The 21,392-nt window shown below is 41.4% G+C and overlaps 1 protein-coding gene across 1 annotated transcript in view; it reads right to left on the reverse strand.

Annotated features, from left to right (window-relative positions):
- LOC109920113 (scavenger receptor class B member 1-like) overlaps window positions 1–21,392 on the reverse strand; it is a 45,111-nt gene that overhangs the window by 13,598 nt on the left and 10,121 nt on the right. The window contains exons 3-8 of the mRNA XM_048611772.1: window positions 17,477–17,618; window positions 16,423–16,626; window positions 12,711–12,806; window positions 12,419–12,534; window positions 10,410–10,576; window positions 1,919–2,037 (exon numbers count right to left, since the gene is read on the reverse strand). Coding sequence (XP_048467729.1) covers window positions 1,919–2,037; window positions 10,410–10,576; window positions 12,419–12,534; window positions 12,711–12,806; window positions 16,423–16,626; window positions 17,477–17,618 — 844 coding nt within the window. The remainder of the gene's footprint in view (window positions 1–1,918; window positions 2,038–10,409; window positions 10,577–12,418; window positions 12,535–12,710; window positions 12,807–16,422; window positions 16,627–17,476; window positions 17,619–21,392) is intronic.

Raw genomic sequence — 21,392 nt, forward strand, 5'->3', positions numbered from 1 at the left:
ATTACTGTTCCTTCACTGTCACTGGGTCAAAATCCTGGAATTCCCTCCCTAAGGGCATTCTGGGTGAACCTACAGCACATGGACTGTAGCAGTTCAAGAAGACAGCTCACCATCACCTTCTCAAGGGCAAATAGGGATGGGGCAATAAATATTGACCCAGACAGTGACACCCACATCCCATGAATTAATGAAGGTGTTCAAATGAACTGGCATGATCTAGGTTGGTGTTAGGATGTTCCTTCTGAGGAAATATCAGGTGGTTGGTGCTAAATTAAAATCAGAAAACAAAGTGGAGAGAGAAGTGATTTTGGGGCACGTTAAGAGAATAACGAGTAGAAATAATGAAGCTTAAAATAACATAAAGACCAACGCAATGGATTAAAAAAGCTAGACACTAATTTTAGCCTGTTTCTTTGCTCTGCCGAACTTGATCTGATTTAGATCCAGTGGTTTGAGCTTTAATTCTTCCCTTTCATTTCCCAAACCTGAATATGATTTGATAAAAACCGAAAGAACTGCAGATGCTGTAAATCAGGAACAAAAACAAAGTTGCTGGAAAAGCTCAGCAGGTCTGGCAGCATCTGTGAAGGAGAAAACAGAGTTAATGTTACGGGCCCGGTGACCCTTCCTCAGAACTTCTCCAGCAACTTTGTTTTTGTTCCTGAATATGATTCAGTTGCATTGGTTTATTATACAGTCCATCTCCAAAGAAACACATTGTTATTTGAATGGCAGTCAGGAAAATTAACAACATCTTGGACATTAGTTCCCCAACCACAGGGGGCACTAGGAAGGATCTTGTTGCTTAAATCTGTTAGGATCTAATTACCAATAGAACAGTCACCCCAATGATCTGTGGGCCACGAGCCCATCGATGTGTACAACACTGGATCAGTGGCTCCTCCCAGACACAGCTGTCTGTCTGGATTTCCAGTTCAGAACTTCAACTCAATCCAATGTAGACAATGTCAGCAGGATGCAGCCACTTGTGGCCCCAATCCCCAAGGCCCTTCTGAGCAAGGCGTTAACTGTGACCCCTCATGATGGAATTGGTCTGCAGTTGGGTCTAATAATGATATCTGTAAATTTGCAGGTGATACAAAAGTAAAGAGAGTGAGTAACTGAATTGGACATCTCCAGGCTTGTCAGGTGAATATTGTTAGCAGAGTGGGCAGGTCAGTCAGTGTGAGATCAAATTTAATGTAGCAACATGAGGTGAGATTTGAGATGAGATATCGGCAGAAAATATATCTTAAACAGTAAAGTATGAAGAGCCATACAGAAACAGAAAGTTTTAAAAAGATTCAGAACAAGAAAGCATTAAATTTAGAATAAAATAATGAACTCTTACATTAAGGAGAATATTATTGTTCAGCAAATGAACTCAGCTGTGAAGTTGTCATTCGAATATTAGTCCCAGTCTTTCTCACCTCACTACAGATAGAAACTCAGGACCAAGTAAATATTTGGAAGATTCTGTAAAGATAATTTCAGAGATAAGAAGCTTTCATGACAAAGGAAGATTAGGGAAACCAAGAAGTAGTTGTTCTGAAACAGGTAAGTAAAAGAGAAAATATAAAATATTCTCTCTCATATTGGGACTCTATTCTCAGTTACTCCACACTGGGGATACATTGGGACCACATTAATTGCCTCAAGATGCCAATGAGCAGGAAGGTCGAGTTAGTTTTCTCGTTTTCTTGGTTGATCTGTCTTTGAAGAACTTATTCACACAGGGACTCAGGAATGCATTACCTGCGAGTCTGGTGGAGGGTATTAGATGACTCTTCAAATTTTCAGAGTCACTGGGGAAAAGGCAGGAGATTCAGATTAAGTTAAAATGCTCAGAAAGTTGGAGCATATACGATGGGCCGAAAGACCTCCTTCAGCATAGTAACAATTCTGTGATTGTACTTACAGGATGGATGTCAATGAAAAGCGCATGATCTCTCTCATTGGGATGTAATCCTTCAATAGCCTCCAACAACACAGGATCAGCATTGTAGAAGTGTGGATTTGAGACAAAGACTTGAGAATCTAAAGGTGAACAATTTACAGTCAGCCCAAAATAAAACTCTACTATAATTTACAACTGAATTGTGACCATACACGTAAGACAAGCATTCAAACAGCAACAATTCCTTCTGATAAGACTTTCTTTTAATTTGTTCAAGGGAAGTTGATATATCTGCCAAGATAAGTATTAATTGCCTGGCGTAATGGTTCTTGAGAAGTTTGTAGACAGCTGTCTTCATGGAAGAATGGAGAGTGATATTATTGAAGCTTATCAGATTCTGAGAGGCTTTACAGAGTTGATGTTCAGATATTCCCAATGGTGGGGGGTTTCTCAAACTGGGGGACAGAGTTAAAGTGAGGGGGTACTCATTTAAACTGAAATGCAAAGTAATTTCTTCTCCCAGAGGGCAATGAATATCTGGAATTCTCTGCCACAGAGAACTGTGGAGGCTAGAACACTGAAAGTATTCAAAGAGAAGGCAGATAGATCTTTGAAATATTAATGAGTTGAGGGCTACGAGGAGCTGGCATAAAGAGGAGCTGTGGCCTCGGGCAGATCGGCCATGATCCTTTGAATGGTGGGGCAGGCTACAATGGCTGAATGGTTTATGCCTCCTCCTATTTCTTCTGTTCTTGAACACAGCAGCCCATGAGATGAAGTAGACCTACAATGCTGTTAGGGAGCGAGTTGCAGGATTTTGACCCAGCAACAAATACAAGAAAATGACAATGACGAGAGAGAATTGATCCATTTCCCCTGGACATGCAATGTCATTACCATCACTGAATTCCCCACAAAGAATATCTTGGGGGTTATCATTGACCAGAAACTCATCTGAACCCAGCACATAAATACAAGAGCAGGTCAAAGGGCAGGAATACTGCGGTGAGTAATCACCTCCTGATTCCCCAAAGCCTGTCCACCATCTACAAGGCACAAGTCGGGAGTGTGATGGAATACTCCCCACTTGCCTGGATGAGTGCAGCCCCGACAACACTCGAGAAGCTTGACACCATCCAGGACAAAGCAGCCCGTTTGGTTGGCATCACATCCATAAACATCCACTCCCTCCCCCACCGACGCTCAGTAGCAGCAGTGTGTACTATCTACAAGATGCACTGCAGAAATTCACCAAAGATCATTAGGCAGCATCTTCCAAACCCATGATCACTTTGATCTAGAAGGACAAGGGGCAGCAGATACATGGGAACACTACCCCCTACAAGTTCCTCTTCAAGCTACTCGCCATCCTGACTTGGAAATATATCACCGTTCCTTCGCTGTTGCTTGGTCAAAATCCTGGAATTTCCTCCCTAATGCGGGGCATTGTGGTTCAATCTACAGCACATGGACTGCAGCGGTTCAAGAAGGCAGCTCACACCCACCTTCTCAAGGGGTACCCAGGATGGGATAATAAATGCTGCCCAGCCAGTGACACCCGCATCCCATGAATAAATAAACTAAATGGTCTTTATTACCTTTGACAACATTTGTATTTTTAATGCCATTATAAAAGCTTGTATTAATCTTCACATTCCTCTCAGGTCTTTTTATCTATTCCTACCATCATTTTTGTTTGACATTTCACATGATCATTAGATCATTATCAAATCATTGAATGAGAGAGCATAGAAGGCCAGTTGTTCCATCACAGCCAACTCTGAAATCAAAGACACTCACTCGCCCACATCCCCATTCTTTCCCAACGATGCATAAAGTTTCCTGCCCTTTGAACATATATCGAGGTCCCCTTCCAGTTTAATATTGTAGATTATTTTCTCATTCACATTGTTCTTCAGAATTCCCAAAATTAGAGTTTATTTTTCGTGTGTTTGTCTGTATGTCCTCCTGGAGTCTGTTGCTATTCTCCTCACTGTTCAGTTTCTTTTGTCAATCAATTTAAATCCATCCCCTCTGGTTACTGACTCTATTCCAATGGAAACAGTTTATTCTTACTTCATTAAAGCCCTCTTAAGAACCTGTATCAAGTGTTCCTCATAACCTTCTTTGCTCCAAGAAGAACAATTCCAGCTTCTCCAATCTCTCGTGAGTGAAGACCTTCATCCCTGGTCCCATTCTGCCAGGTCTTCTCTGCTCCCTTTCCAAAGTAACTTGTGTTTGCAAAGGTTCAACTTCACTTCCTTCTTTTCAGAATCTGTCCCTCTATTTATAGACTAATATATAACATACATATACCTAATATCTAAGACACAACTGTAAAATATAAAGTTATATCTAACATATCATTACTTACAAAGCCAAGGATCCCACGCATTTTTAAAGTATTCTTCTTCAGATGTTTGTGTATATTCACCGCAAGGTTTCTATGTTCTTGCAGATCCCTTTAAATGGTCTCATTTATTTTATATTATTTTTTGTTCTTCTTCACAGTTCCCTTCCTTAAGGTTTATTTATCATGTATTTGCCTGGATGTCCTCCTGGAATCTGTTGCTATCCTCCTCACTGTTTACAACAGGAAGCTTAGAAACATAGAAACAAGGAGCAGGAGTAGGCCATTCGACCCTTCGAGATTGCTCTTCCATTCAATATGATCAAAACTGATCCTTCTATCTTAATGTCATATTCCCACTTTTTACTCATATCCGTTGATGCCTTTAAAATATAAAACATTATCTACTTCTTTCTTGACTATATTCAGTAACTTGGCCTCCATTTTCTTTTGTGGTAGAGAATTCCACAGGTTTACTCCCCTTTGAATGATAAAATCTTTCCTCAATTTTTCCTTATCCCAGCCCTGAATGGTCTACCCCATAATCTGAAGCTATGTCTCCAACCAGGGAAAACATCCTCTCTGCATCTAGTTGCTCTAACCCAGTTAGTATTTTATATGTTTCAATCTGATCTCCTCACATATTTCTAAACTCTAGTGAATACAGGCCCAGTCGAACCAATCCCTCTTCATAGGTCAGCCCTACCATCCCCCAGGATCAGCTGAGTAAACCTTCATTGCATTCCCTCATTGGCAAGTATATCCTTTCTAAGGTAGAGAGGCTAAAATTACATGCAATACTCCAGACATGGAGTACTCACCAACAATCTGTATAAGTGCAGAAGACATTTCAGGGATACAGGGATAGGGTAGAGGGGGTAGGTCTGGGTGAGATGTTCTTCAAAGAGTTGAAGTGGACTTGATGGGCCAAATGGCCTGCCTCCACACTGTAGGGATTCTATGATTCTATGATGATATTCCTACTTCTGAACTCAAATCCTCTTGCAATGAAGGCCAACATACCATTTGCCTTTCTAAATGCTTGCTGCACCTTCCTGTCTCCTTTCATTGACTGGTGTACAAGAACACCCAGATCCCTTTGTACATCCACAGTTCCCAACATATCACCATATAAATAATACTGTTCCTTTCAGTTTTTCACTGCATCTTGTACTGCGTTTGCCTGCTCACTCAACTTGTCTAAATCACCTTGAAACATCCTTGCCTTGTCATAATTCACAATCCCATCCACTTCTGTGTCATCAGCAAACTTGAAAATGTTGCATTTGGTTCCCTCATCCAGGCTATTGATATATATTGTGAATAGCTGGGGCCTAATCACTGATCTTAGCAGTACCCCTTGCAGTGGGTGTCACTGCCTCCCACACAGAAAAAAGACCCATTTATTCTCAATCTCTGCTCCATGTCTGTCAACCAATTCTCCATCTATGCTAATCTCTTACCTCCTTTCCCATGTGCTTTATTTTTATCCACTAACCTCTTATAATGAACCTTCTGAAAATCCAAATTCACAACCTTATGACAGATTGACACAAAAGGTGAAGTTTCATGGGATCTGCAATGAGCTGGTAAGATGAATACAGAACTGGCTTAGCCAGAGAAGGCAGAGTAGCAGTGGAAGGGTGTTTTCCTGATTGGAGGTCTGTGAGCAGTGGTGTTCCACAGGGATCAGTGCTGGAACCTCTGTTGTTTGTAATATGTATAAATGATTGGAGAAATATGTATGTGGCCTGGTTAGTAAGTTTGCGGATGACACAAAGATTGTGGGAGTTGCAGATAGTGAGGACAACTGCCAGAGGATACAGCAGGATATAGGCTAGAGAATTGGGTGGAAAAATAGCAGATGGAGTTTAATCTGAACAAATGTGAGTGATGCATTTTGGGAGATCTAATGCAAGAAGAAAGTCTACAGTAAACGGTAGAACCTTTAGTAGTTTCAACATTGAGGGAGTTCTCGGTGTATAAGTCCACAGTTCCCTGAAAGTGGTAACACAAGTGGATAAGGTGGTCAAGAAGGCATATGGCATGCTTGCCTTCATCGGTTGGGGCATAGAGTATAAAAATTGGCAAGTCATGTTGCAGCTGTATAGAACTTTAGCAAGGCCACATTTTGAATATTGTGTATAGTTCTGGTTGTCACACTACCAGAAAGCTGTGGAGGCTTTGGAAAAGGTACAGAAACTGTTTACCAAGATGTTATCTGGTTTGGAGGGTATTAGCTATAAGGAGAGATTGGACACATTTGATTTGTTTACACTTGAACTTCAAAGGCTGAGGGGTGACTTGATAGAAGTTTACAAAATTATGAGAGACACAGATAGAATGGATAGTCACAGTCTTCTTCCCAGGATAACAATGTCAATTACTAGGGGACATAGTTTTAAGGTAAATGGGGGTAAGTTTAAAGGAGATGTGAGAGGCAAGACTTTTTTTTAACACAGAGGGTAGTATATACCTGGAACGTGAGGTGGTGGTGGAAATGGATACAATAGCAACATCTAAGAGCTATCTTGACAAATACATGAATGGACAGGGAATAGAGAGATACTGACTGCATAGAGGCAAAAGGTTTTTAGTTTAGAAAGACATTATTGTGTGTAGGTGCAGTCTTGGAGGGTCAAAGGGCCTGTTCCTGTGCTGTACTGTTCTTTGTCCTTAGTATCCGCTGGTTCTCCTGTATCTATTCAACCAGTTACATCCCCAAAAATCTCCTGTTGACTTTTTAAGCATGATTTGCTTTTCATAAACCTATGCTGGCTTTGTCCAATCCCATTAATGCTATCCAAATGTTTTGTTCTAACAGATTCTAGCATTTCCCCACAATTGATGTTAGGCTGATTGCTCTATAATTCTCTGTTTCCTTTCCCTCCATTTCCCCGGTCTCGGTCTGTACGAACTGATCCAGAGTTGATAGAATTTTGGAAGATGGCCACAAAGTATCCAATATTTCCAGGGCTACTTCCTTTAGTATCCTGAAATGTAGATTATCAGACCCTGGTGATCTGTCAGCCTTTAATCCTATTAATTTTCTTGGTATCATTCTCTAACTAAAACTGATTTTCTTCAATTCCACCCACTCACTAGACCCTTGGTTCCCTAACATTTCTGGAAGGTTATCTGTGTCTTCTTTTGTGATGACAAAACCAAAGTCTGTCTTCGATTCTTCTGCCATTTCTTGGCTCCCCATTATAATTTCCCCGGCTTCTGACTGTAAGGGGCCTACATTTGTCTGTATTAATCTTTTCACTTCACATATTTACAGAAGCTTTTACAGTCAGTTTCTATGTTTCCTGCAGGTTTTTTAGCCCTCCTGATCAATTTTTTCTTTCTCTTTTGCTGAATTCCAAAATGCTCCTAATCCCCAGAACTGTTTTCTTTTCTGGCAATCCTCTTTTGATCTAAAATCATTTGGGATTTCTAATGTAAGCCATGGTTGAGCCACCTTTCCCTTCCTATGTTTGCACCAGACAGGAATGCATCATTGTTGTAATTCATGCACACATTCTTTAAACCTGAACTATTGCCCATCCACCACCAATCCCTTTAATAAGATTCCCCAGTTCACCTTGCCAATTTGCACCTCACACCTCAGTAGCTCCCTTTATTTAGATTCAGGGCCCTCGTTTCAGTTTCAATATTTCACTCTCCATCTTAATTAAGAATTCTATCATATTATGGTCACTCTTTCCCAAGGGACACCACACAAGATTGTTAATTAATCCTTTCTCATTGCACACTATCCAGTCTCGAATTGCATGTTCTCTGGTTGGTTTCTCAAGATAAAGGTCTAAAATAACCATCACGTAAAAACTCCAGGAAATGCTGCTCCACAATACCATTGCAAGTTTGGTTCTTCCAATTTACATGTAAATTAAAGTCACCCATCATAACAGTTATACTGTTATTGCATCATTTTCAGATTTCTTGTTTAATGCCTTTTGCTTGTATTTCCACTAATATTTGGGGGCCTATAGACAACCCCAAACAATGTTCTCTACCCCTTGGTGTATCTTATCTCCACCAATACAGAATCCACTTCATGATTTTCTGAGCCAATATTCTTTCTCACTATTGCATTGATATATTTCCTTTACTATAAACGCTACTCCACCTCCTTTCCGTTTTTGTCTGTCTTTTCTAAATAATGGTGGAAGAGACAGTTACTAGGGGACATAGATTTAAGGTGGGAGGGGCAAGGTTTAAAGGTGATTTATGAGGCAAGTTTTTTTACACAGAGGGTAGTGGGTGCCTGGAACTTGCTGCCAGTGGAGGTAGTGGAAGCAGATACTATAGTGACTTTTAAAGGGCATCTTGACAAATATATGAATAGGATGGGAATAGAAGGATATGGTCCCTGGAAGGGTCAGGGGGTTTAGTTGTGATGGGCAGCATGATGGTGCAGGCTTGGAGGGCCAAAGGGCCTGTTCCTGCATTGTAATTTTCTTTGTTCTTTGCTCTTTGTTCTATCAATACTGCTGTGTGTTCAGTTCCTATCCTTCAGCCGGGTCTCTGTAATTGCATAATACCATAACTATATCAATTCAAACTACAAATTCATCTAAATTATTGCAAATGCTCTAAGCATTAAGATACAAAGGCTTTAGGCCTACCTTTTTAACCACATTAGTCGCTTCAGTTTTATTTTGCGCTATGGCATCATTTGTTTTTCATCCTTGCTATCCTGCCTTCCAGTTTTGCTTCTTAACTTTGTCTTTTGTTCCTTTTGTTTCAAACTTTTCAAATGAAGAAAGACTGTAAAACGTGAAGGTACAGAGGATACAGTGGGATCTGGGTGTCCTGGTACATGAATCATATAAAAGGTAGTTCGCAGGGACAGTAAGTGATTGAGAAGGCAAGTGGAATGTTAACATTTATTGTGAGCAGAATGGAATATATAGATAGGTACACTTTGTTAAAATAGAGTATTGGCATGACCATAGCTGCAATACTGTGTATATTTGAAAAAGGATACAATTACACTGGGATCAGTTCAAAGAAGCTTCGCTTGAAGCTACTGCCTCAGGGATCGGTGTTGGGACCGCAATTATTTACAATTTATATAGATGATTTGGTGTTGGGGACCACGTGTAGGGTGTCAAAGTTTGCAGATGACACTAAGATGAGTGGCAGAGCAAAGTGTGCAGAGGACTGTGAAACTTTGCAGAGGTACATAGATACATTGTGTGAGTGGGCAAAGGTCTGGCAGATGGAATACAATGTAAATAAATGTGAAATCATACATTTTGGTAGGAGTAATAGTAAAAAGGATTATTACTTAAATGGTAAAAAGTTGCAGCATGCTGCTATGCAGAGGGACCTGGGTGTCCTTGTGCATGAATCACAGAAGGTAGGTCTGCAGGTACAACAAGTAATTAGGAAGGCAAATGGAATTTTGTCCTTCATTGCTAAAGGGATTGAAATAAAAAGCAGAGAGGTTATGTTGTAGCTGTACAAGGTGCTGGTGAGGCCACACCTGGAGTACTGTGCGCAGTTCTGGTCTCCTTACTTGAGAAAGGATGTACTGGCACTGGAGGGGGTGCAAAGGAGGTTCACTAGGTTGATTCCGGAGTTGAGGGGGTTGGCTTATGAGGAGAGACTGAGTAGGTTGGGATTATATTCATTGGAATTCAGAAGATTGAGGGGGGATCTTATAGAAACATATAAAATTATGAAGGGAATAGATAAGATAGAAGTAGAGATGAGTTTCCACTGGCAGGTGAAGCTAGGACAAGAGGGCATAGCCTCAAGATTAGAGGGAGCAGATTTAGGACTGAATTGAGAAGGAACTTCTTCACCCTGAGGGTTGTTAATCTATGGAATTCCTTGCCCAGTGGAGTAGTTGAAGCTACTTCAGTAAACGTTTTTAAAGATAAAGTAGATTTTTTTTGAACAATAAAGGAATTAAGGGATACGGTGAGAACGCGGGTAAGTGGATCTGAGTCCACGAAAAGATCAGCCATGATCTTATTGAATGGCAGAGCAGGCTCGAAGGGCCGGACGGCCTACTCCTGCTCCTAGTTCTTATGTTCTTGATCATTCCTGGGATGAGGATTATTTTTAGGAAATCTTACTGTGTAGTCAATTTGTGTAGTCATTTGTTTTCACAGTTAAACAATGTGTTCTGCAGATTGATATACTCACGGTCTCTGCATGTGCTAACGTTCAGCACTCCGGACTCTCTGCACGGACAAAACCCTTCATTGGGGGGATATACAGTCCCATTTGCAAACATAGTCTTCGGGGCAATGTATCGGAAGGAAGGCAGCCCAAAGGTAAAATCTGAACGTTGGTAAACTAACTCTAACGACCTGTTCAAATTTAGAAGTAATTCCATTTAAGAATCAGTTCATTGCTAACTTTATAAATGCAAAGTGAAATAATGATCATTTTCAAAGGTAATAGTCATTGAACACATCGACTATGTCACTCATTCACAGCTTGTGGTCCTAAGGCCATCAAAGTGACCATTCTCTGATGACATACACAGAATATCTAATGCAGCCCAACCAGGCAGCATCTGGGAGAATGAACCAGAGTTTACAGGCACCTCACTACCATCTTCTCAGGGCCAATGAGGGAGAGAGAGTCCAGCCAGTGACACCTACAACAAACAAATGTAACCCAACTATTGGATAGCACTGATATTGGTTGCAGTGATGATGATGTACCTCGAATCCATCATTGACAGGGTTGCAGTGTGCAGCCTAATGTTAAACACACTGTTGAGATTATGTTAAAGCCAGCCTGAATCATTGGAAAGTGAACTGCATTCCAACTACGCCAGATTAGAATCACTTTTGACACGGGAAGAACTACAGAAAATACACAGAATAGTGCAACAGGCAAGAGAGTCCCCCGGGGTTTTGAATGCTGAGTTTGAATTGTTGATGAAGGGGGTGATACTTGGAGGGAGATTGCCTCATCTTGGGACCAGGAGGCCCTCCCTTCAAGGCAGTGGGAGCAGTAATCATGGTGACCAAAGCCAGCACTGCAGTGCAATGGGCCTGGACTCAATGTTGTAAGAAATGTAACAGCATCACACAGGTCATCAAAGTTAGTAATTCACATTCCAAATCCTCTCCCTCAATCATTGCTCCACTGCCCACTGCCCCTTTGTTCATGTACCTCGAACAAACACAACTGAAACCTGCACTCACTGCCTCACCCTCAGCCTCACATACTCAACATTGCCAGAAGACTCATACCCACATCATTGCAGTTACTACATGCCAGCTATTCGGCTGTGGCAGACATTTCATCTAACCACACTGTCCTGCATTGACAGATCTCTGGGGCAGAAGGTAGTCTCTAAGAGGCAGCAACAAGCTGGCAGAGACCATTCTGTTCTCAGATACTGACCCACACAGAAAAGACAGTTCCGTTCATAGCTCTGTGGTGACTGTTCTCAATCATTTATGATATTTGATGTGTCCTAAATCTCCCTAATGATAAATTCTGACATTTTCCTTCCCACTGATTTCAGAAAAAAACTGTCTGATTGATCAAGGTTTTCTTTCTCCTTCTTTCCTTAAATAACTAGGTTATATTTTTGATTTTCCAATCCTTTGGAGCTGTCCTAGAACCTAGGGAATTCTGGAAGATTGAAACCAATGAATCCACTCTTCTTATAGCTGCCACCTTGGGAGCTCAGTGGTATAGTGGTAGTGACCCTGTCTCTCTGCCAGGAGGCCTGGGTTCAAGTCCCATTTGCTCCTCATAGTGCATAATAAAATGACTGAACAAGTCAATTAAGATACAAAGAGTGACCACCTTTGGAAATTTCTCAGCTTTTTGAGCTATTAATTTCTCCAGTATGCTTTTACTAATTCTCATTTTTTTCAGTTTTTCATTCTCATTTGACTCTACACAATCCAGTATTTTTGTGTTTTTTGAACTTGCTGTGAAATATTTCATATTCTGCATTTGACATGAATGCCACAAGACACTAATCCCATGATGCCTTCATTAAACATTGTGCTTCGGGAAATAAGTTCAATTAAAATAAGTAATTTCTGAATCTCTTCATTGCCTATTTCACCAGCTGACCCCCACCCTTTACATTATAAACTTGCAACTTTTATCAAACATTTATTCTATTTACAATAATTTCACATTCTACAAATCTTTGTTGATGATAATTTGACTCGTACCGACAGGCATCAGGACTATAAAACTTTAAAGTATCTGATGGATCCATGAAAGGAGGCCACATTTCTCCTGCTGTCCCATTCAACATATTACACTGGTCAGAGTGCCAGAAATTTACCTGGAATATGAGAAAGGTGTTTATAAAGAATGTCATTTCATGATAAACAAAGTTTTCAAAGGGTGTTTGATCAATAATATCACATCAACGATGAAATACAGAAATCCTGGGTGGCCCTATTAGTTCCTCCGCCACAATATACTGGTCTCTCACTGAGCTGCTGAAAGTGTCAGTACCTGTTTAAGGCCATTCCAGGTGTTGATTTTATGGACTTTATTAATGTCATCAACTCCTGTATTAATTGTGAAAAGTCCAGTGTCTGTGTTGTTCAACTGTAACAAAATCAGAGAATAGGTTGTCAGATCATTTATGTTTTACATGAAATCATAGAATCCCTACAGTGTGGACACAGGCCCTTCAGCCCAACAAGTCCACACCAACCCTCAGAGCATCCCACCCAGACCCATCCCCCATAACCCACCTCATCTACACATCCCTGAACACTACGGGCACTTTAGCACGGCCAATCCACCTAACCTGCACATCTTTGGACTGTGGGAGGAAACTGGAGCACCCGAAGGAAACCCACGCAGACACAGAGAGAATGTGCAAACTCCACAGCGGGTTGCCTCAGGGTAGAAATGAACCTGGGTCCCTGGCACTGTGAGGCAGCAGTGCTAACCACTGAACCACCATGCCACCCAGAAGGAATTGTGTAAATTCTCCTCACTGGCAGAGGACAAACTAATCATATTATGACAGGAAGTTAGACAGAAATGTTCATTTTGACAGACCATCTCCTGTCTGCAGAAACTTTCAGCTCCATTTATTTTGCAGAGTCTTGCTGGACATGAATTAAGACGATATTCATTTGATAATGTGAAAGCAGCCTCAACTGTGCTCTGCTTTAGTCCTGCACTGTGCCAGGTAAAGGGTTCACTCAGAGTGCCCTGTGGAGCAGGGGCCAGCACTTTGAACCTTGAAGATCACAATCTGTGTCTTTGGGAGCTGTCTCAAGATGACCTCCTATAGGGTCAGGGATACGTTAAATCACACACACTGGGTCCTTCTCTCTTCATCAAAGGAAGAAGTCAGAAGTCACATGACACCAGGTTATAGTCCAACAGGTTTATTTGAGATCACAAGCTTTCAGGGTGCAAAGGAAAAGGAAAATTCACTGATTATTTTGATCTTGAACAATTATGTTTCAAGATCCAGTGAACGACACACAAACAGCTTGTATTAATCTATTAATACTCTTTTCCTTTGTGAATCATTGTCATCTGACCTGCATTACAAATTATAAACCCAACAAGCAGCAACAAGGATCTAAGGTTCTTGTGGGACATTTTTTCCTAAATCATTCATGGGATGGAGGTATCACTTGCTTCATCAATATTTATTGCCCCGTCCCTAGTTGCCCCTTGAGAAGGTGGTCTGAGCTGCTTTCTTGAACCGCTACAGTCCATGCATTGTAGGTTGACCCACAATACCCTTAGGGAGGGAATTCCAGGATTTTGACACAGCAACACTGAAGGAACAACAAGTCAGGATGGTGAGAGGCTTGGAGGGGAACTTGCAGGGGCTGGTGTTCCCATGTATCTGCTGCCCTTGTCCTTCTAGATGGAAGTGGTCATGGGTTTGGAAGGTGCTGTCTGAGGATCTATGGTGAATTTCTACAGTGCACCTTGTAGATAGTACACACTGATGCTGCTGAGCGTTGGTGGTGGAGGGGACAGGATGTTACAGAGTGAGACAGTCATACAGCACAGAAACAGTGCCTTTGGTCCAACCAGTCCATGCTGACCATAATCCTAAACTAAACTAGTCCCACCTGCCTGCGCTTGGCCCATATTCCTCCAAACCTTTCCTATTCATACACTTATTTAAACGTCTTTTAAATATTGTACCTATACCCACATTCACCGCTTTCTCTTGAAGTTCATTCTACACACAAACTGCTGTCTATGTAAAAAAATTGCCTCTCATACCTTTTTAAAATATTTTTCCTCTCACCTTAAAAATATGCTGACTAATCTTGAAATCCCCCACCCTAGGGAAAAGAAACCTACCATTAACCTTATCTATATCCCTCATTATTTTATAAACCTCTCTAAGGTTATCTCTCAACCTCCTACTCTCCAGTAAAAGAAGTCCCAGCCTATCCAGCCTCTCCTTATAACTCAAACCCTCCATTCCCAGCGTCATCCTAGTAAATCTCATCTGAACCGCCTCCAGCTTAATAATATCCTTAACAAGGAGACCAGAACTGTACACAGTACTCCAGTGCCCTGTGCATCCTCAAGGTAACGTCCCAACTCCTATACTCAAAGATCTGAGCAATGAAGGCAAGCACGCTAAATACCTTCTTAACCACCCTATCTATATGTGATGCAAACTTCAAAGAATTATATACCTGAACCCTTATGTCTCTCTGTTCTACAACACTGCCCAAGGCCCTACTTTTAATTGTATAAGTCCTGTCATCGTTTGTTTTACAAAAACGCAATACCTCACATTTATCTAAACTGAATTCCATTTGCCATTCTTCAGCCCATTGACCCAATTGATCAAGATCTCTTTGTTTTTCTGTGAATATGGTGCCAATCAACTATGGGAGTTGTTTAAATGCCTACGGATCAGAGTTCAGGTCCAGTATGTTCCAGTAAGGAGGAAGGACAAGGATAGCAAGGTATGGGACCCTTGGATAACAAGGGAGATTTTAAATTTAGTCTAAAAGAGAAAGGAAGTATATGTAAGATTTAGAAGTCTAAAATCAGACAGGGCCTGTTAGGAATATAAATAAAGTAGGAGAGAAATCAAGCAGGTAATTAGGAGAGCAAGAAGGGGGCCATGAAATGACCTTGGCGAAACGGGTTAGAGAGAATCCCAAGGCATTCTGTAGATAGATTAAAAGCAAGAGGATAACTAGGGAGAAGGTAGGACCACTCAAAGATAAAGGAAGGAGGATGTGGGTGAGATCCTGAATGAGTACCTTGCATCGTTATTCACCCAGGAGAAGGGTATGGAGGATAGTGAGATTTGTGTGGAGCAAGCTAATATGCTAGGGCATTTTGAGATTAAGAAAGAAGTGGTGTTGGGTCTCTTGAAGAGCATTAAGGTGGTTATGTCCCCAGGGCCCGATGGTATCTACCCCGGGTTATTGAGAGAGGTAAGAGAGGAGATTACTGGGCCTTGACTAAGATCTTTGTATCCTTGGTAGCCACTGGAGAGATGCCTGAGGACTGGTGAGTAGCTAATGTTGCTTCTCTGTTCAAAATGAGAAATAGGGATAATCCAAGAAATTATCGATCGGTCAGTCTCACATCAGTGGTTGGGAAGGTAATGGAGAGGATTCTTAGGGATAGGATTTATGCACATTTGGAAAAGCATGGCCTAATTTGGTACAGTTAGCATGGCTTTGTGTGGGGCAGGTCATGTCTTACTAACTCCTCTGGCCGCGCCCGCGCCCGCGCCCCCGCCCCCACATCCCCACATCCCCACATCCCCACATCCCCACCAGCAGCCCGTGGCAGTGTCAGGGTTAGTCTGGTGAACTCCTTCTCCCGGGCCTGGTTTAATACCAGCAGCACAGGAAGGAGCAGGCACTCCATTCAGCATCAATTTAAAGGCCTCATTTGGTGGTGGCTGGGAAAGCTGTTGACAGAGTGGAGTCTGCACCCTCCTGTTTGATTAATTATTGAATCACACCCTGATTACATACTCACCTCAGGGCACAGGATTGCACTCTGCACAATAGGTCCATTATAGGCTCATTGATCAAAACTGATCACTGTGATTGGTGAATAATTTCCAGACTCCCAGATCATGTGATCAGCAGGATGGGTGACAGTGAACACAATGAAGTCTGGTCACTCTTTGGTTTATCATTCCTGTGTTTCTGTTTTGCTCATTTTATTAATATCTGTCCCTGTGAATAATACTCACATCTGCGAACAATCCAAACTTGTCCTTAAATGGAAGGAGGTTGGAAAAATTCTTTTTGAGGAAGTTAATAAGTTCATCGTCATATCCCCACATTATCTCTTCTACAGTCTTCTTGAAGAATGCAGTTTGATTAAAGTTCTTCATGGCATTATTGAACATGAACTTCATCAAAGATGGGAGCTTCTCAGCCAAGACTGCTGCACCCTGATGTTAAAATAAATTGCAGTCAATGACATCAATTCATCTGACATTGGATTCTAAAGGAAATGCTAGAATTAAGTACTATGTTGGAAAAGTGAACGCATTTGAAATACAGAATCACAGGATTTGTATAGGTCCCATAGGGACAAGAATCAGGAGGTGGACTTATATCACTGACATTGGTGTCAGAAATGGAGCCTCAATGCACCCAGTTAACACCCATTCTCCCAGAAACAGGAATCTGTGAACCCAAAGGGATTGAGGGGAACAGCTGCAGTGTGAGAAACCTTAGCTAATAATGCAACAAAGGAAGGTGAGATACCTATAATATGAGAATTGGCATCATCTTCATTTGTGATAGATTAATATTCAAATATCAATTTATGCCATTCCCTCTCTTTGCCAAATGAGAGCACATTCCAGTTCATAACAACTCACTGTACAAAAGAAAAACCTCCTAATCTCCCCCACTGGTTCTTTCACTGATTCTCTTCACTGACCGTCACCGCGGCAAACAGTTTGTACTTGTTCCTTTGTTCAGATTTTGGCAACTCGAGTAAAATGTCCCTGAACTTTCCTGCTCTGAGGAGGACAATCCCAGCTTCTCCAGGCTCTCCACATTAAGATAATTCCCTCTCACTTGGAAACATTATAATCAATCAGCTCCACACCCTTAATAACATTCAAGCATTTATTCAGCAGCTTTAAATATATTAATATTTTAATGATGCTCATCGTTTATCCAATCAAATGTAACCTTTTGTGAATGTGAAGTTGTAGCAACATTAATCACCATCTCCATTGGATATGATGCTGCTGAGATTTCACACCCTGAAATTTAACTGAAACTTACCAGAGCGAGCATGTTAGGCAGGACCAGCTGATCGCTCTCATTCCCAGCCGAGCGTTCAGGATCAAAATGAAACTGGCGATATGAACGATATGAAACAGTATAATTCTCATGAAAAGTTATGTTGCTTTTTGGTCTGTATTCTCTGTGAAATGAGGAAATGCACAATAATTACAATTTTACAGGTTTAATTCAATATTTAATTGAAGGTTTCACAAATATTAAAGGATAATTTATCCTATTTGCTTATGCAAGCTCTCCAACAATGCTCATTATGTGCAGTGGTTTCTCAGCTAAAGCTGTAGTTGCATTCCTGAAAAAAACAAAGAACAGTACAGCGCAGGAAAAGGCCCTTCGGCCCATCAAGACTGTGCCAACAGATGATGCCTTTCTAAACTAAAAATCTGTTGTCTCTATGCAGTCCGCATTCTCCTATTCCCTGCCTAGTCATATATTGGTCAAGATGCTTCTTAAACTTTGCAATTGTGTCCCACTCCACCACCTCCACTGGCAGCATATTCCAGGCACTTACCACTGGCTGTGTAAAAACTCGCCTCTCACATCTCCTTTAAACTTACCCCCTTTTACCTCAAACCTATGCCCCCTTGCAATTGATATTTCTACCCTGGGAAAAAGACTCTAGCTTTCCATTCTATCCACACCTCTCATAATTTTACAGTCACAGAGTCAGATAATATGGAAACATATCCCCTGGTCCAACTAGTCCATGTTGACAAGACATCCATTCTGACCAGTCATGTTTGCCTACATTTGGTCCATATCCTTTTAACCCTTCCTATTCATATACCCGTCCAGATGTCTTTTAAATGTTGTAATTGTACCAGCCTCCAACTCTTATTCTGGCAGCTCATTCCAAAAATGCACCACCCTCTGTCTGAAAAAGTTACCCTTAGGTCACTTTTAAATCTTTTCACCTCTCACCTTAAACTTATACCCTCTAGTTTTGGAGTTCCCCACCCCAGGGAAAAGACCTTGGCTATTCACCCTATCCATGTCCCTCATGATCATATAAACCTCTATAAGGTCACCTCTCAGCCTCTGACGCTCCAGGGAAAATAGTCCCAGCCTATTCAGCTTCTCCTTATAGCTCAAACCCTCTAGTCCTGGCAATAACCTTGTAAATCTTTTCTGCATCCTCTCAACTTTAACATCCTTTCAATAGCAGGGAGACCAGAATTGTATGCAGGATCCCAAAAGTGGCTTCACAAATGTCCTGTACAGCCACAACATGACACCTGAAATGTTAACTCTGAGCTTTTCCAGCAACTTCTGTTTTTGTTCCTGACATCCCAACTCAATGTTATGGCCAATGAAGGCAAACGTATCAAATGCTTTCTTTGTCACCCTGTCTACTTGTGACTCCATTTTCAAGGAGCTATGCACCTGCACCTCTAGGTTTATTTGTTTGGCAACACTGCTCAGGGCCCTAACATTTACTGTATAAGTCCTGCCCTGGTCTGCTTTACCAAAATACAACACCTCACATTTATCTAAATTAAACGCCATCTGCCACTCGTCGGCCCATTGGTCCATCTGATCAAGATCAAGTTGTACTCTGAGGAAACCTTCTTCGTTGTCCAAAACATGCCCAATTTTAGTGTTATCTGCAAACTTACTAACCATACCTCCTGTATTCACATCCAAATCATTTATATAAATGAAAAAAAGCAGTGGACCCAGCACCGACCCTTGTGGCACATCACTGGTCACAGGCCTCCAGTCTGAAAAGCAACCCTCCACCACCACCCTCTGTCTTCTACCTTCAAGCCAATTTTGTATCCAATTGGCCAGCTCCCCCTGGATGCCATGTGATCTAAACTTACTAATCAGCCTACCATGTGGAACCTTATTATACACCTTGCTAAAGTTCATTTAGACAATGTCTACTGCTCTGCCTTTATCAATCTTCTTTGTCACCTTTTCAAAAAACTCAATCAAGTTCTACTGGTCATCCCTCATCCTTTCAAGTGAAAACAAACGAAATTTATCCAATCTCTCCTCATAGCTAATACACTCCAAACCAGACAATATCTTGGTAAACAGTTTCTGTACTCGCTCCAAAGCCTCCACAGCCTTCTGGTAGTGTGGCAACCAGAACTATACACAATATTCAAAATGTGGCCTTGCTAAAGTTCTATACAGCTACAACATGACTTGCCAATTTTTATACTCTATGCCCCAACCGATGAAGGTAAGCATGCCATATGCCTTCTTGACCACCTTATCCACTTGTGTTACCACATTAAGGGAACTGTAGACCTGTACACCTAGATCCCTCTGCAAGTTGATGCTACTAAGGGTTCTTCCATTTACTGTATACTTCACTCTTATATGCATCACCTCGCAGTTGTCCGCATTAAACTCCATCTGCCATTTCTCTGCCCAAGTGTCTAGCCTATCTATATCCTGCTGTATCCTCTGACAATCCTTGTCACTATCCGCAACACCCCCATCTTTGTGTCATCCACAAACTTACTAATTAAAAAAAAATATAAAATATATGTTTAAACAACAGGGGTCCCAGCACTGATCTCTGCAGAACACTACTGACCACAGATCTCCAGTCAGAAAAACACCTTTCCACTGCTACTGTCTGACTAAACCAGTTCTGTATCCATTTTACCAGCTCACCACAGATCCCATGTGCCTTCACCTTTTGTATCAGCCTGCCATGAGACCTTGTGAAAGGCTTTGCTAAAGTCCCTATAGACAACATCTACCATTCTGCCCTCAATCATCTTTGTTACTTCCTTAAAAAACTCAATCAAGTTTGTGGGACACACCCTTCTCTGCACAAAGCTATGTTGCCTATCACTAATAAGTCTATATTTTTCCAAATATGAGTAAATCCTATCCCTAAGAATCTTCTCCAATCATTTCCCTACCCACTGACGTGAGGTTTACCAGCCCGTAATTTCGTGGATTATCCCTGTTGCCCTTCTTAAACAAAAGAACAACATTGACTACTCTCCAATCCTTTGGAATCTCACCTGTGACTGAAGAGGATTGAAAGCCCCAGCAATTTCCTCACGTGAGTCCCTCAGCATTCTGATCACCTCAGATATCTAGGGACTTGTCAACCTTAATGCTTTTCAAACACCTAATACCTCCTTCTTTTTATAATCGATGTGACCCAAAATATCAACATACCCCTCCCGAGACTCACCACCCACAATGTCCTTCTCCTTGGTAAATACCGACACAAAGTATTCATGAAGGACCTCACCCAGTTACACTGGCTTCATGCATAAATTCCCTCCTTTGTCCTTGAATGGACCTACCCTTTCTCTAGCGACCCTATTGATCTTTATATATGTACAACATATCTTGAAATTCTCCATAATCCTGTCTGCCAAAGACATTTCATGACCTCTTTTAGCCCTCCTAATTTCTTCTTTGAGTTCTTTTCTACTATCATTCTATTCTTTGAGGGCTCTGTCTGTCTTCAGTTTCCTAAACCTCATGTATGCCTGAAACTGAAATTTTGATCACCCGACCAGGATCATTCCCCAATACCAGGTCTAGTATGGCCCCTTCCTTAGTTGGACTATTTACAAAAACAGGAATTGCTGGAAAAACTCAGCAGGTCTTGTAGCATCTATGGAGAGAAATCAGAGTTAACTGAAGTTCTGAAGAAGGGCCACTGGGTCCAAAATGTTAACTCTGATTTCTCTCCACAGATGCTGCCAGACCTGCTGAGTTTTTCTAGCAATTTCTGTTTTTGTTTCTGATTTCCAGCTTCTGAAGTTATTCCAGTTTTTTGGATGATTTACATATTGTTTCAAAAAAACATCCTGGACACTCCTAACATATATCTCTCCCATCCAAGCCCTGGGCACTGAGGAAGACCCAGTCAATATTGGGAAAGTTAAAATCATCCACCACAACAACCCTGTGG

The sequence above is a fragment of the Rhincodon typus genome, chromosome 24 (assembly GCF_021869965.1).
Source record: "Rhincodon typus isolate 14 chromosome 24, sRhiTyp1.1, whole genome shotgun sequence".
NCBI classification, from domain to species: domain Eukaryota; kingdom Metazoa; phylum Chordata; class Chondrichthyes; order Orectolobiformes; family Rhincodontidae; genus Rhincodon; species Rhincodon typus.